Source organism: Melopsittacus undulatus, chromosome 8 (assembly GCF_012275295.1).
Source record: "Melopsittacus undulatus isolate bMelUnd1 chromosome 8, bMelUnd1.mat.Z, whole genome shotgun sequence".
In the NCBI taxonomy this organism is placed as follows: domain Eukaryota; kingdom Metazoa; phylum Chordata; class Aves; order Psittaciformes; family Psittaculidae; genus Melopsittacus; species Melopsittacus undulatus.
The window spans coordinates 44,537,283-44,554,850 of NC_047534.1; the positions used below are offsets into that span (position 1 = coordinate 44,537,283).

At 37.2% G+C, this 17,568-nt stretch overlaps 1 protein-coding gene across 8 annotated transcripts in view; it reads left to right on the forward strand.

Annotated features, from left to right (window-relative positions):
* The window catches only part of SLC38A11 (solute carrier family 38 member 11), a 34,450-nt gene extending 21,753 nt beyond the window's left edge, over positions 1-12,697 (forward strand). For 2 of the 8 annotated variants that reach the window (XM_031052205.2, XM_005152649.3), the window contains exons 11-12: positions 251-382; positions 3,017-4,277. In XM_031052205.2, coding sequence (XP_030908065.2) covers positions 251-382; positions 3,017-3,262 — 378 coding nt within the window. In that variant the 3' untranslated portion in view covers positions 3,263-4,277. Of the gene's footprint in view, positions 1-250; positions 383-3,016; positions 6,593-10,235; positions 11,102-11,962 lie in introns of those variants that run through there. The other 6 variants (XR_004549908.1, XM_034065438.1, XM_034065439.1 and 3 more) reach the window with 6 other exon arrangements.
* The last annotated feature ends 4,871 nt before the right edge of the window (positions 12,698-17,568 follow it).

The window sequence follows — 17,568 nt, forward strand, 5'->3', positions numbered from 1 at the left end:
GAAAGTAAGTATACCCTAAATCCTGCAGGTGTAACTAAGTCAGTCTTGCATGTGTTCTGCAATTTTAGTGATGCTTTTTATGAGTTATTTTTGGAAGTGGATGGAGATGTTTTCTTGAAGCAAAATAGGTAGACTTTGGTCAGTGTATTCTCACCCATTCTTTTAGTTTCCTAATGTTAGAAGATTTGGAATGATCTGTTTGCTCAGGTAAAGAGCAAAACCAAGGTTTAAAATTGTGGTTCTATTTCAGGTGATTGCCAATGTGTTTTTCCATGGGAACCTCTCCACAGTTTTCCATATTGTTGTGACAGTAGTTATCATTGCTGTGGCGACAGGTGTATCGTTAGTATATGATTGCCTTGGAATAGTCTTAGAGCTCAATGTAAGTGAACTTGTATACTCTTGTTTAATCACTTTTTTAACAAACAGAACTATGAAAAATCCACAGCTCTACTGAAAATCTTAGGTAATTAACCATAGTCGTCAGTAGAAATTTTAGTAGGAAAAAAAATGAATTATTCATTGCTTCAAAATTGGGTAATTACAGGAGAAAGGGAGTTCAGAGGTAAAGTTATATAGTTGGAAAGTGCTTTCAGGGCAATTCTGGAGATATGGCAAATGACTATGATTTACCAAATTTATCTAAACTGCAGTAGAAATCACTAAAATGCTCATCCTAACTGTATCGCAGGAGTGAATCTAACATGTTTTTCTGTAATCCCTGCTTCTGATGAAGTTGGCAAATTACTAAATACTGAATCAGATCCTAAAGATTGCCTTGTGCCAAAGAGACAAAAAACAAGGGGATAAAGAAAGAAGCAGTAGTAGTGAGACCACAAAAGTAGAAACGAATTTTTCCCTGTGGACTCCATGCAGCCTTCTCTTCTCCAGTCTGAACAGATGCAATTTTCTTAGACTGTCTTTCATATGGGAGGTGCTCAAGCCCCCTTATCATGGCCCTTGTCTGGACTTGCTCCAACAGTTCCATGTCCTTATTATGCTGGGGACACCAGAACTGTACACAGTACTTAGCTATTGTTAAAAAATAAAGATGTGGAAATATATTCCAGGATATGAAAGTTAGAATATGGAGAAAGCTTTTTAAGGCCAGCCTTTACTTCTTTATAGAAGTATTTTGGAATTGCTTTCTTACATCCTTGTCCATGCATTCATTGATATTTTCAAGCCATATATTGCATGCTTATTGATGGAACAAAATGGAGGGAGTTGTTATTTATGCTGTGTGATGCACATACTTGTATGTATATTATGGTACAAGTATACTGTATTGATCCACAGAGCAGTTTATCTGCTAACTGAGCAGTAATGAGTGATTTTGTATCTGTGATTTTACCAGGTTATGTGTGTACCAATATTAAAGAACAGGTTTCGATATTCAGATAAGTTACATAATTACCCTCGATTTTAAATAATTATCTACTTAACAACTCATAACTAGTTCAAAATAAACACTATTCCTAATGGTTTGGTCAGGATGCATGTTTACGTTAAAATTTTCTCATGTCATCTGTTGGTATTTTTTTCACGTTTTTTCCACTCTGTTTTTACATTACAAGTGCAGAAAATTCACCTGTGTGTGTTTATATACACACCAATAAAAGTATTTAAATGTGTGCATATGTACATGCATATTCTGGGCAAATATCTGAATACAGGTATAATGAGCCTAATTAACTTTGTGTGCCCATATAATCTGTGTATATGTATGTGTGGTTTACATTTATTATATGGTATAACATATTAAGAATAAATTTACACCAAAGAACTGCCAATGAGTCTTTCTAGCATGAACAGATAGAATCATACAATCATCGAATCATAGAGTAGTTAGGGTTGGAAAGGACCTTAAGATCATTTCGTTCCAACCCCCTGCCATGGGCAGGGACACCTTCCACTAAACCATGTCACCCAAGGCTCCGTCCAACCTGGCCTTGAATACCGCCAGGGATGGAGCATTCACAGCTTCTCATGGGCAGCCCATTCCAGTGCCTCACCACCCTTACAGTAAAGAATTTCTTTCTTATATCCAGTCTAAACTTCCCCTATTTAAGTGTTAACCCATTCCCCCTCATCCTATCACTACAGTCCCTAATGAAGAGTCCTTCACCAGCATCCCTGTAGACCCCCTTCAGATACTGGAAGGCTGCTATGAGGTCTCCACGCAGCCTTCTCTTCTCTAGAAGATTTTTTATGTCTGTACTGATCACTTTTAACAGGTTCTACTTGTAACACAAAAGTTTGTACAAACAGTGATACAAAGATGTTCAGTAGGCTGGATTACTACCTCACCATAATTAATCTGAAACATAGTGTTTAAGTATGTGAGAAAGTAAATATTTGTAATTTCTGCATTAAAATGCTTTCTTTTGGCATGTAATTTGTATGTTACTTTGCAGTAGCTTTACTATAAAAAGTACTTAAGCAGGTGCTTTTTATCTGTCCCTATCTAAGAGAGTATTTAAAGAGGAGTTGAATTTTTAATTCTCTCAAAGGGAACTTTGCTTTCATAGGGAAGTCAACCCAAATCAGGTCATAAATGTAGAAATTGATCAGAATTCTTTGAACTGCTACATGATTTTTCTCCCTTTCTGTTTTTTCTGAGGTATATTACTTTTTCTACATGGAATGATCTTAAAAATTTTCAGTCAAATATAGTATTGCTGAGCTAGTATGTTTGGACTTTTACTGTAATGCTGAAACCAAGAAACTTCTGATAATCAGAATTAATAGTACTTGCAGCAAATATTACTCTGTATCAGCAAAGAAAAAGCATTTAAATAAATCTGAATTATTTCAGATCATTTTACAGATATTCCTGCAAGGAACTTTTCACTTTGAAATATAGCATATAGCAAAACTGGCAAAGGCCTCTATTCTCTGACTTTACTGTTGCATAAGTCTAATCACAACCATTTAAAAATTTAGGGTTTTGTTCTTCACATCTAAATATATATGCTTATGAGGTTTTTTTTCTATTGTTGTTTCCCACACACAGGGAGTTCTGAGTGCTACCCCACTTGTTTTTATCATCCCATCAGCGTGTTACCTAAAGTTGTCCAAAGAGCGATGGAACCATTCAGATAACCTCATATCCTGCCTGATTCTTGTTGTTGGTGTGCTAGTGATGACAGTTGGGTTTGTTTTGACTGTATTGCATCCCCAGGAATGTAGCCATGGAAAAGAAATGTTCTACTGTTTCTCTAGTAATATTTCTTCTCACAACAGTACACTTCCACCATAGGTAGAATACTGATCTGCAGACTAGGTCATATACATCTCATAGCAAGCCATACATGCCAGTTCAAATGAGAGTGGAACAAAGAGCTTTACTGTTTTGATACGCACTAAGCATTTTAAACTGTGTAACTGGAATTACGTACTTGGTTTTATGGTGCCATCCTTTTTCAGGTAAGACTTAAGTTTTAGCTGTTGAAACAGAAATTCTCAGAGGTGCCTTTCAGTAGACATTACTAGAATAACTTGCAAACCTGTCAAAAAAGGCTGCATTTTTTTTAACTTAGTCTTACAGCTGATTAAAATCTGTAAATAAAACGTTTAGGAATGTAGACATCTCCAATGTTTCATTGCTGTAGTTTGGTTTGTACTAATTTTAAAATCTTTTAATGTATATTTATTAGCACACTATAGTATGAGGTTCTTTTGAAGTCTTGAAAAAAAAGAAAAAGCATGCCTGGATCTGTCTATGTGTTAAACTTCTGCTCTTCAGTTGAAAGAGCCCTATTAATTGTGTCTTTGATTTTACCATAACTGTCCTGTAGTGCTGAAAGCATCCTTTGTACTGGCTCTAGAGTCAAGAGCAATTTTGTATTCTGACTGAACTGTAACTGATGCAATTCAACTGTTATTGTTACAACTTTTGGTCTTCTAATTAAAAGATACTGCATGAATAAATCTACACAGGTGAATTTTAAAAGACTCAAGTAAACAGTCTGTAAAAATTTCAGGATTGACAGAAAAGAAAATATAAGAAACACATCTTGGTTCTTACATTTATAACCCTATTGATTATTTCTGAAGCTGGATTGAAATATGGCTATATGCTAGGCCTGTGCGGCCTTAACAATATCTGTAAGAAAACATTCTGGACTTGGTTATCATTCTAGTCCTCTGTTTCTTTTCAATATATGGCTATTGAATTTTTTTTAATGGCTTGTTAAATTTCAGTGTTTTGTTTTTTTTTTTTTTATGTTCTCCAAAGTCTGTTTAACATTAAGGATTCATGTGTGTGTGTATATATATATATATATATGCATATATATGTGCACATACATATATATACACAAATACATAGATATGCCTATAGAATACAAGTGACTTGAAGTTGAGAATGTTGGTATCCTCAGTATCAGTGCAGGGATTTTGAATATATTTTGCTAACAAATCAAACTCTGTACTTTCAGTTAGGTTTTGTGATCATTGTGGTTCCTTTTGCCCATCATTCCTTGACAGCTATATTGAATAATGCTACTCCATTTTTATGTTTTTAAATGAGGTAGTGATGGTTTTTGTCTTCAGTTCATTTTGCGTGACACAGCTATTTTTTTCAAGCTAGTAGCTAAATAGATCTTTAAGCAAGGATTGATAGATTGTAATAATACTCATAGGAATAACACACTTCTTCTGAAAGCAGTGCTTTAATAATAAATGTTTTAAGTATTGTTGGGGTTTTTGGAATGGTAGATTTCCTTTGTTTGTTTCTTTTTAAGTCATAAAACTATTAGAGACTTTAAATTGTTATTTTGCTTTAATTTCCCTAAACAGAGTCTACTTTAAGGGTGATAATTTATCTGTAGGCCAGATACGTGGTACTGTTGATAGAATATTTTTCATAAGTAGATAGACCTACCAGATTAGATCCAGCAATAGCTGATTTTTGTCTTAGCTGTGGATAAGTAGTCACTGGATAGATTCATCTCCTTCTGTGCCAAATGGAGTTAAGTATTTCCTTGTGACAGCTGATAAGAGCTTTCTGGTGAATCAGAAATCTCTCATAAGTCTCATAAGCTTTTTTGCTCTTAAGTATGTTACCACTGTTTCAAGTATTAATTATAAGCTATCCCTGCTTTACAGGGTCTATAGAATAATTTATAGGATGTGTTGTAGTATTGCCTGTTTAACATCAAGATTGTTTTGAAGTTCTGTCAAATATTAAATTACATTTACCTGTCCATTATGAAGGCCAAGGCTTTCTATGACTTTGTACTTTATAACTGCAGATTTAAAAAAAATTGGTTTCATGATGCTTTGTAATTTGAAAAGTAAAAAGTCTCAGGTTGTAATGTTCGGTTAAATTTTCACTGATTATAAAACATCTTTTGCTCGTAAAAGTTTCTTTTGCAGAAACTAATTGCATTAATGTAATCATATTAGCAGTTATCATTCATGAATTTGCCAGGGGATGATGGGGCTGTCTCAACAATAAATATACTGAAAAAGGAAGTCAGATGTCTTGGATGCCAGAATTTAAAGTTAACTGCTAGTTTGCTAATGGCTTTATAGAAGCTATTTTTATTTCCTTTCCAGTATTACACAGTTTAGCTTACCTTTAGTGAAGTGGCAAGTAACAGTAACCTGCTATATGCTTTCTTAGGACCTAGGTAGTCTGAATACAGAAAGAAGCACCTTTTTATTTCATAATAAAAGCTGTGATAGCCAATGTTTTTTGGAAGCAGTTAAGACTCACAAAAATAAAGTTGTACCTATCACTAAAGCAATATGGAAAAAAATTAAAGATATAAAAATAAAGCTCATATAAATATGACAGTAGGTAAGTCCTGTTGCAATAGTAAAGAAAGATATGAAAACATAAAAGGAAACATTACAGAAAAAATATTACAACAACACTGAAGAATTGCTAGTGAATATACTTTAAGCTTCAAACAGAAATGTCCTTCTGTGATTAAAAAAATAAGGCAAAAGCAGCAATTTACAATCTGGTAGTTTTAATGGAGCTTACTGAGAATTAATGAGAACTAATTACTACCTGGTTTTATACTCTTTTTGCACTGCAGAATATACTTTTGATTTGTAGGTATAAAGTAGGTTTGGTTGGTAAGCTAGAGGGATATATCATTGCTTAACTACTGAACAAATCACAACCTCTGTTTCTTGGTATTTCAGTACAGTAAAGGTTTCTTTTTTATCTTTGTATCTTTTCAAAATGTTTATCTTGGTTTGGCTTGTTAAGTGCAAACTGGAGTTTGTTTTAGCTTGGTAAAATCCTTTGGGATGCTGTCACTGGCTTCAGGATGTGCAGGATCCATAGTACTTAAAGCAGAGGTGTGCTGTGTATAGAAGTAGAGCGAGTGCTGGAAGTAGTGATATCCCTGACTCTAAATGCTCTGTGGTGACAGGACTTCATGGAATCCAGGCAGAAGGAGAGCAGCAATATTCCACAAGCACTTACTGGCAGGTTTTTCATATCAAAAGCTGGTAGTGTGACTCACTATTTCTTCCAAGTTCCTCTCTCTAGCTGAGAAGGCATTTCAGGACACCAGATGTACAATTACCATTCTTAACAGAAGCTAAGCAGACGGTTTCTGACTTTCTTGAGCAGTGTACTTTTCACCAATCACAGACTTCTGCATGTTCACAAAGTCTGTCAGATGAACAAACCCCATGTACTACCATAGACTTCCTAGAGAATCTTCTTTCCTCCTCAAGTTTCTCTATGGAGGGGGAGCAGAATGGCTCAGGTTTGCTAAATGGACATAATCCTGTATATTTTCACACACAAAATCTTTATATCTCATATCACACTTATTATCTGGATCTGATACAGGAAGGACATTTTTCTATTTATTAGATAAACTATTTAGTATTTGTGACTCAGTAGCAAAAAGAAATAAATGTAGGGTTAGGATTTATTTGGACTCTGTCTAGCATGAGCTCTGAATCAAAGTTAGGGAGAAAGACAAAGAAGTGACAGAATAAACAAATGTATTGAGTGCAAAACATGAGATTGAACACATTCACATAGCAGGGAAAAAGGAGAAAACAAAAAAACCCAAACATAAAGCACAGGGTTTTATAATTTTATAGTAGTTCTGTAACATGGAGATTTAATTTTAAAAAGCAATTCTTGAGTTTCAGCCTAGAAACTGCATTGCAACATTTGTGGTTTGGAGTTTTCTTAGAATTGGCATAAATTCTACAAAGTAAAGGATTTGAATTCAGGCTGGTGAAGGAAATAAGCAGAAGCTTTCTAGTTTCTGTGATCCTGTGCTATTGAAGATGAGATTCAGGTACAGGTTTAGTACAAATTCAACATGACTCAAAACTCTTTATAGAGATAAATTACATTATATGGTTATTCCTCATTCTGCTTATTTTGCTGTTCCCTCCTAACTAAATGTTGATTCTAGATGCTTCATAAGACAATGTATGGAAAAGCTGTTGTTGCTGTAAATAATTCCAAAATCACACGCAGCAGGCAATTCAAGGAAACTTCAGGAAGGTCTGAATTTTCGCGTGTGGTTTCCTAAAGGAGGCAATGACCACTAAACCCTGGAAATTGCCAGTAAAATTCATGGACTTACTCAGTTCATACAAGTACTGAAGTAATGAGCTGAAGATAAAAAGAAGGTTGGAAACTAAGTAAAAATTACTATTAGACACTGTAGGAAGAAATTACAGATGTTATTCTGTAAAGCCTACATTAGGTGGGATTATGCATATAGATTTAAGTGGGAAGCTTATGTTCAAGCAGTTCACTTGGCAGGCTCAGCTGTAGCAAGTGAAAAGCTCTGTACTGAAATAATGCCACACAGACTGCTCCAGTTATCCCTTATTTTCCTTTCACTCTTCAGCAGTGTCCTTTGTCTTGGTAGTGGTAGGAAAAACTGACAGTAGTGATATTGCTGTCCCACCAAGACTGACTGAGATTTTGTGGTGGTATGTTGTACACATCTTTCATGACTTTTGTTTGCAGAGGCAGGGAGTATCTTTTTGTGTGTATGTGTTCACATACATTTTAGTACAGTGGTTTCTGATTGGTGAGAAGGCCTCACATGTGTTGTAGTAATATAAGCAGTAATCATTATACCTTGGCCATATTGTACTGTTACACTTCTGTTATATTTTGTTCCCGTCATGAATGAATAACATAAATGCATCACTGCATAACAGAGGGTCCCTTTGGTTTCATTTTTGGGCCAAATATTTTTTGGGGAAAAAAGGCTTAGAAGATGTCTCCATACCTGTTTCATTGCATTTTGTGGCTCTTCTGAAAAGGACACAAGTGTCAAATACCTTATTTATGTAGCCAAAATGTTCAGTAGTTATTCTAGTTTTTCTAGTGCTTATGAGAATTCTTGTGAAAAAGCAGTACCCTGTCTATTATACAGAATATGTTCAAATACAGGGCAGGCCTGGCCCTCTTGGAATGCTAATTATCTCATCAAAGGAGGCATGTCTGGGGTCATGTGACATTTGATGAAATGACAGCTGTCTAATTATGACTGTCTTTCCTATCAACTCACTTGGAAAGATAATTATGAGGGCAAAAGACATATATTTTCTTCTAAAGCCTAAATTGCTTGGATTAAATGTAAATGATTAATATAGATAGACCTTGTCTATTTAGAGACATCCTTGTCTCTAAATTGGAGAGACATCAATTTGATAGGTGGACCACTCGGTGGATAAAGAACTGGCTGGATAGACGCATGTAAAAAGTTGTGGTCAACGGCTCAATGTCTGGGTGGAGACCATGTAACGAGTGGTGACCCTCAGTAATCTGTGTTGGGACCGGTCTTGTTCAGCATCTTTGTCACTGACATGGACAATGGGATTGAGTGCACTCTCAGCAAGTTTGCCAGTGACACCAAGCTGTGTGGTTCGGTTGATACACTGGAGGAAAGGAATGTCATCCAGAGGGACTTTGACATGCTTGTGAGGTGGGTTGATGCCGACCTCATGAAGTTTAACCATGCCAAGTTCAAGGTCCGACACCTGCGTCAGAGCAATCCCAGGCACAGCTACAGGTTGGGCAGAGAAGAGATTCAGAGCAGCCCTGCAGAGAAAGACTTGGGGATGTTGGTTGATGAGAAAATTAACATGAGCCAGCAGTGTGTGCTTGCAGCCCAGAAAGCCAACCGTATCCTGGGCTGCATCAAAAGGAGTGTGACCAGCAGGCTGAAGGAGGTGATCCTTCCCCTCTACTCTGCTCTTGGGAGACCTCACTTGGAGTATTGTGTTCAGTTCTGGTTCCTCAACATAAAAAGGACATAGAACTGTTAAAACCAGTCCAGAGGAGGGCCATGAGGATGATCAGGGGACTGGAGCACCTCCCATATGAAGATAGGCTGAGAAAGTTGGGGCTGTTCAGCCTGGAGAAGAGAAGGCTGCGTGGAGACCTCATAGCAGCCTTCCAGAATCTGAAGGGGGCCTATAGGGATGCTGGTGAGGGACTCTTCATTAAGGACTGTAGTGATAGGACAAGGGGTAATGGGTTGAAACTTAAACAGCAGAGGTTTAGATTGGATATAAGGATGAAGTTCTTTACTGTTAGGGTGGTGAGGCACGGGAATGGGTTGCCCAGGGAGGTTGTGAATGGTCCATCACTGATGATGTTCAAGGTCAGGTTGGATGGAGCCTTGGGTGACATGGTGTAGTGTGAGGTGTGGCAGGGGGATTGGAACTTGATGATCCTACGGTCTTTTCGAACCCTAACTGTTCACTGATTCTATGACCTTAGAGGGAAAAAAGTTACATGATTACAGAGCTGTATTTAAAACTGTTTCCCTTATACTGAGCAGTAGCTTTTTCCTTCCACCCTACTTTTTATATATCATAGAAAAATAATATTTCTAATGAACTTCAGCAAGTAGGTTTCAGGCTCTTTTCTGTCCTATTGCAAGAGGTATGTTAGCTGAGAAGAGGCAAATACAAATATCTTCCTACACTGTGTAACTTATAAGTCACTTGACTAGACAGTGACTTACAACACTCCCCCTCAAAAAAACTCCAAACAATCAAACCCCACACAAAAAAAACCCAAACAAATAAAAAACCCCTCCAAACAAAACTTCAAAACAAACAAACAAAACCAAAACAAGCAAAAATGCCACCAAAAAAACTGGAAAAGATATGATAAAATGTGAGCCTGCTTAAACAATGTTCAGGTTATATAAATTCACTTCTGCTCATTTACTACTTCTCTTTCCATCTTGTCTGTTTTATTTTTTTCACAGGAGGGATTATCTGCCTTTTGAATCTGAGCCCAGCACAGTCTTCTGATGTATGAAACACAAAGTCTTTTCCATCTATTTTTCTTTACATCAAAATTCTTGGCACTGGCCTACTACAGAATAATAGATGTCTTAAAATAACGTGAGTTTTCACAGAAGGATTATTGCCTTCCCAGGACTATGTAGCTAGCTGTCTTGCAGAGAAGAGATAAATCCCTGAAATTAAATTTTGAAGGAGGTAGGATATAAAGCAATACCATAACACAGTGTTTTACATTTCAAATTAGTGGCGTGCTGTATGCTGACACCAAGCATTTGTAACAGTGCTAGTCTGCCTGTGGTGTGAGACAAATGATGTTCTTGGATTCCATTCATATATTTAAAAGCATATATTAAATCTGTTCCCATCCAATGACTGGGCAAGTGGGATGAAAAAAAAAAAGATTATTTCTTCTAATAAAACAGTATTTTTTTTAATGTGCAAAAACATCATGGTATAGCCCATTTTGCCTCTCTGTAGAAAAGGCATGAAGCAGCCCAGAAATTACAGTCCTGTCAGCCTGACCTCAGTGCCAGAAAGTGAGGGAGCAGACGATCCTAAGTGGTATCACAAAGCACGTGTGGGAAAAGGCAGGGATCAGGCCTAGTCAGTATGGGGTCATGAAGGGCAGGTCCTGCTTGACCATCCTAATCTTCTACAATAAGGTGACCTGCCTGGTTGATGGGGGAAAGGCTGTGGGTGTTGTCTATTTGCGCTTAGGTGAAGCATTTGACACTCTTCCACAGTGTTCTCCTGGAGAAACTGGCTGCTCGTGGCCTGAATAGGTGGAATCTTTGCTGGGTTGGAAACTGGCTGGATGGCCAAGCCCAAAGAGCAGTGGTTAATGGTGTCACATCTAATTGGCATCTAGTGGTGTCTCTTAGGGCTCAGTGTTAGGACCAGTGTTGTTTAATATCCTCGTTGATGATCTGGATGAGGGGATTAGGTGCAGCCTCAGTAAATTTCCAGACAACACAAAGTTGGCTGGGAGTGCTGATCTGCTGAAGGATAGGAAGGCTCTGTGGAGGGATCTGGACAGGCTGGATTGATGGGCTGAGGCCAATGGTAGGAGGTTCAACAAAGCAATGTGCCAGGTCCTGCATTTGGTCCACAACAGCCCCATGCAACTACAGACTTGGGAAAGAGTGGCTGGAAAGCTGCTCATGGAGAAGGACCTGGGAGTGCTGTTTGATGGCCACTTAATATGAGCCAGCTTGTGCCCAGGTGGCCAAGAAGGCCAGTTGCATCCTGGCCTGTATCAGAAATAGCATAGCAAGCAGGACCTTATCACACTTCACACCTACCTGAAAGGAGGTTATACTGAGGTGGGGGTTGGTCTTTTCTCCCAAGTAACAAGTGAAGTGATAACAGTCTCAAGCTGTACTGGGGAGGTTCAGATTGGCTATTAGGAAAAATTTCTTCACAGAAAGGCTGGCCAGGCGTTGGAACAGGCTGCCCAGGAAAAAGGTTGAATCACTGTCCCTGGAAGTGTTCAAAAAACCTGTAGATGAGAGCCTTGGTGACATGCTTTAGTGAAGGTATTGGCAGTCCTGGGGTAATGGTCGAACTTGGTGATCTTGAAGTTGTTTCCAACCTAGCTGATTCTGTGATTCTATTTTGTGTGGTAATCTGAAAGATTTCTGAAATTATGATTATGAAAGAACCTATTATAGTGTGCTTGTCATTCCAGAGACCTTAGAAGCCATCATGAAGCCTGCCTGGAGAGCTGGGACAAGTGTGAGGTTACCCAGTTACCATAGCGTAATTGACTTTGAGTCATTCAGAAATGAGATGTGATGTAATTTAATTCAGGTTTTATAAAAGAAGGGTAAACCTCAATGGTGAAATGCAAATATATACTTGATGGCATGTCAGATCATTGCTGGTAGGCTCTGTTATACTTGTCCAAACTACAGGAGAAGCATGTGGATGCAGCAATCTTAAACCAGAGTGTTGGAGAGAAGAAGGGGAGCTCGACCCTAGGGGTGTGAAGCACTCTCAATTTTCTTAATTTGGGTTCAGCTACAAAAGCAGTGGGAATCAATGGCATATTATGCATTTTCTCCCCATAACTCGTCTCTTCAACTCTGTATTTCCAGTCTCTTGCATTAACTGATTTACAGGGCACTGTAATAGGAAAAGATGATTAGAGTGAGTGAGCTGGAATAGTATTGTAACCTTGTAGGCACAGAGACAAGAGTGGAATGGTGTAGGATGTAGCTGTTGATCCTGTGGATCTGCAGGTGCTCTGAAGACCCATGCCATTACACTTCAAGTTACTCATTATGGAACTGAGTAACTATGAGATGAGAGACCCTGTTTCATTTCTTGCACATGTAAAACACAGAAAAGATGACACAGGAAGCTTTATCTTAAATTAAGAACTGATACTTTTTATCTGCTTTCTGCAAATATCCAGTCTTGTATCCCCCCCCCCAAAAAAAAACAATGGTAAAGATGCTAACAATTCTACTTGCTGTAAACGAATTAAAGCTTTTGGGAACTGATTTAGTCATCTATGTCTATTCTGAAGTCCTCTGTAACTATTGGCTAAAAAGGTCAGGGCAATACAGAAATACGCAAGGAAACTTGAAACTAGTCTCACTTTGACAACATCTGCTGTTACTAAACAGCAGCTGAACCAGGAAATCAATATAAACATTTAAAATGCATGTCTTCCTTAATCGACAGGAATACTCTAATGCACACATTAACTCAATCTGCAACAATAAAGAGCTGTGGACTTCTTGGAGCAAAATTAGTTCTAAAAGATTCTTCCAAGTTCTGTTGCATGTTACTTTGTATTATTAATTGCTGGCAGTCTGTTCCACCTTCTTTTATTAGGATGCAGTTTCTTCCTTAGATGGACATTCTATTGTAATTTTTGTCATTGGAAGAATGTGAAACTTGTAGGGGGCTTCCAAGACAGCTTTTATCTTGGACCTAAAGCAGGATGCAACAGAAAAAAACATCCTGAAACTTTAGTGGGGCATCAAAAGAAGAGCCTCCTAGAACTGAGGAAGGAACTTTGTTGAAAATTTGCAGACATTCCAACTGATGGTTAATGCTTCCAAAACTAGAGCCAAAAAAAACCCCAACATTGTGTTTGTTGTTCTATAGTTAGCTATAAGCTGGGAATTCACTTGGAACTCATTTGTAACATCAGTATTTTAACACTGTAAATTGCATTTCATTGGACTGTATTTTTAAACTGTTGAGAATGTTTTACAAGTCAATAGTTGTTTATGGTGATAGTTAGTAACTTGTGCAACAGCTTCTAGCTATTTCCTACAAATGGAATGGTGCCAGTGTTGAATTATAAAACAGATCCCATGCATCAGGATGTCCCTAGGGCAGAGTATCATGGGACTGGTACAGGTTTAGAAAGAATATCACTGTGACCCAAGGGAAAAAAGTTGTTAGTGGGAAAAGGTGAAGCGAACTAGATACACTGTTGCGTTAAATTTTTTAGTTAATTTTCTTTCTCTATAGAGCTATGATAAATAAAAAGTGGTTTAGTTTCATCATACTAGACCTACCCCTTTTAGAAAAAAAACAAGAGAGCACAAAGCAAAACTTTCAACTGCTGTTTTGAAAATGCAAAAATAATGTCTTAATTGGAATATAAAGGAATTGCAGAAACATTTTATTTGTATTTATTCCAGGATCTTCACTTTTGGACTAACTCTACTCTTGTATTCTTGTAAATGAAACCCTATCAATGCCCTTGGGATTCCTGCAAATTACTAATGGAATGGGTTGCCCAGGGAGGCTGTGAATGCTCCATTCCTGGCAGTGTTCAAGGCCAGGCTGGATGAAGCCTTGGGTGACATGATTTAGTGTGAGGTGTCCCTACTCATGGCAGGGCGGCTGGAACTAGATGATCTTAAGGTCCTTTCCAACCCTAACTATTCTATGATTCTAAGAATTCACTGCATTTTCTCTTTTTAGAACCATTTTGATACAGACTAACTTGGGTGGGTTTTTTTTTTTCTCCTGTGTGAAGTGTTAGTGTTCCTTGAAGTATGAAGCATATTTTAATTCTGAAAAGACTCCACTCATGAACAGTAGCAGTCTGCATGCTATTTTACTTGGATTTAAATTTTTGTGAGCCTTCACAGGGATCCAGAGTCTCAGTCCTGAACATATATGGTTTAAAAATGCAGAAGCTGTCCTATTTGCTTAACATGAAAAAAGGGTTAAGCATTTGTTGGCATACTGTAGGAATCATGATTTTACTCTTGGCAAGTGTCTACAGTGAAATATCGACCATTATACAGAATATACCCAGACTGACTACAATAATCTGGGCAGTAGACAGAGCAATTGTGGTATATAAATAAATTAATATTTCAATTGAAAATTGTTAGTGATTATTCAATAATTCAGTATTAAAATTGAGTAAATAACTGTTCAGCATATCAACAGACCAGCATTTTATATCTAGGCCTTGCAGGTTATACCTTCAGTTTGATACTGAAACTAATATTTTTTTTAAATATTTTGAAAATACTTAAAGACATTTATCAGAAGCATAGGAAGAAAGTGGCAAGATTCAAATTCTGTCTTCAAAACTGGACAAGTCAATTCAAACTGGAAACAAATTAACAGAAAGCAAGTACAGATTTCTTCTATTACAAAGTATTTCCATAAATGCAACCTAAGCAAATATTTATTTAGTGTTTAGGGTGAAGGAGAAAAGAATAAGACTCCAGATTTGCTAATAGTTAACACCATCAAAATCCAGGCTCCTAACACAGGACCCTGTCAACTTGTCCTGAAGGAGATGTTAGATCTTTCTCTTACTGGAAAGGAGTAAGGAGAAAGACAAAAGAAAAACCAGATGGCACTGTATTGCTAGGAGCAAGAGGTGAGCAAGAAGTAATCATAATAATATATTTGAAGGTGAGGTTCTCTCTAGATTTCTCTATAACTCTTTCCAGTAGTGTCTAAGAATCTGCAAGAAATAAAAGATGGCAGTGATATCTCTTCTTTCCTTGCTGAAAAGAGTTATGGTAGGGGTGACATATGGTATGTTAAGACAAAAACAGTGGCCAAGTTGCTTTCATTTTCAGTGTACTTTAGAAACCTTTTCAGCTTAAAAACATCACTGTGACAGGCTTATCTCAACCCATGTTAACAACAGAGCAGCTATTTTAACTTTTGCAACACAACTTCTCTCTAGCTGCCCATTATTACATGAGTTCTCCTATTTCCACTAGAATGATGATAATGCGTGACTCGTGGGAACTTTTAGTAAATATATAACAAAATAAGTGATAGGTCAATACAGACCTGGTAAGTATCCAAGTGTTACCAGCAGTTGAGAAATGTAGTTGTTGTTTTAGAAGTAAGCCAGCAGATGGTGCTCAAAAATTAATTGCAGCGTATCTGGGTTATGATGGTGCATTGTCAATTAATTTATTTTTCTTTTTTTGTTCTTTATAGGATGGTTATTGCACACATTTCTTAATCACACGGAAATGTGAATAAGTATGGGGGAACAGAATACCCAACAGTTATTGGAAATCAATCTTTGAATCATTACTAGTTTTCTTCTAGCAGTAATCATTGTTGGGTTTAATTTCATCATTTATCTTCTATGACTTACTTGCAGTTCTAATGTTAATAGTTTTAAGTTAAAACTCTAGTCTTCCTCCTCATCAGACTGAGATGATTTGCCTTGTAGATTTAAGAATAATTGTAATGATATTTGGAGGAGTGATGGGAGCTGCAGATGATATTTATTAAGTAATAAATATTAACAAAAAAATAAAAAATAAATCCCAGCTTGAAATTAAGTGGCAAAGATACACTCATAATCTTAAGAGCCCTGAGAAATCTATACACATTGTGTTAACCATAAAACCTCCTGCAAATCAGAAAATTTAATGTTAATTTCATATTCACAAAGTAAGCATTGGCCTATGTTAAAAAATGCAGAAAACTTTCCATGCTCTGCCCTCCTGTTAAGTCTCAGTCTGTGGCTGTGACAACCTGTTGACATGTTACATTCTGGAGGCTCTGAATGATATGCCCAGGTACTTTGAAACCTGGCAGCTCTACAGTCCCTGCTTTCTTGGATATTTCACTTGCAGACACCTTGATAAATGTTCACTTTAGTTTATGCAGTAGGGTGTGAAAAGGAGCCTAGCTTGGGAGCTTTGCCAAAACCCACCCAAGATGTATAGTTTGTTTTTAATAAAATGTATTGGCAAGTTAATTAAATAGTAAAAGCTTAACATTGGCAATAACTGCATTGAGGTAGCTGTACTGGAAAGAAAAGAGTTGACAAAGAATCAAAAAAGTGCCAAATGGTATAGTGGTGGTGGCATTTCGTGAAGGAAAGATGAATTAGACTGGTCTTTGGCAGGACAGGGATGTAGACAGTGCTAGCTTGCATATCAGTGGAGACAGCTACAGATCTCACAATTAACATAAGAAGGTTATGGCAAATAACAAATTTCAGATTACATAAACTCCAGGAAAATCAAGTGGAGTTTGAACTATAGTGGCATTCAGGAAGTAGACATGATTATGTGTACATACACACACACAAAACAAACGCACTGACAACCAAATATATTAAAAAACCCAAAAGCCACCTGTGCATTCTTTGGAAAGGAGAAAATACAATATAGAAACAGGACAAACTTGCAAAACAGATAAGTTACACAGCATGCAAATTAACCAAGGAACAGATCTCTTGCTGCTAAGCTCATTGTTACACTTGCCATTAGTGTTTTAACAGATGCATCAAGGGAAAAAGTAAAGATTTGTGTGCTGTCTGTTAGGTTGCACATAAAATGAGGGGCATTAATATAGGACCTTCAAAAAAGCATTTTCATATAATCAGAGCTCTTATTGTTGCTCTGTATACTCCTCAGTGCTTGACACACCTGTAGTGTCCATGAGAAGTATGTCTCTGCACGAGGTTTTCTGCTGTAAGCTACTGAGATTGCTGCATTTGCAGAAAAACAAATTAAATACTGAACTATAAACTAGGATTCAAAACTGTATAAGCATTCATACAATGTGATTTTTGTGGACCTTAAATATGACTTAATATCCTTGATAGACTAAGAATGAATCAGACCACGTCCAAAGCCATGTATATGGAGACTGACTTTCAAGTGTGCTGAAGGGATGAACAGGAAAAGAGGTATTTTTATAACTACCTCTGTCACAACAATCCAGTTTGCAAGTTATATATGCTGTGACATGCCTTTGAACTCAAAGCTGATCAAACAGTTCTCTGCTCCTCAGTTCTTATTCTGCTGGCAACTTAGGATCCTG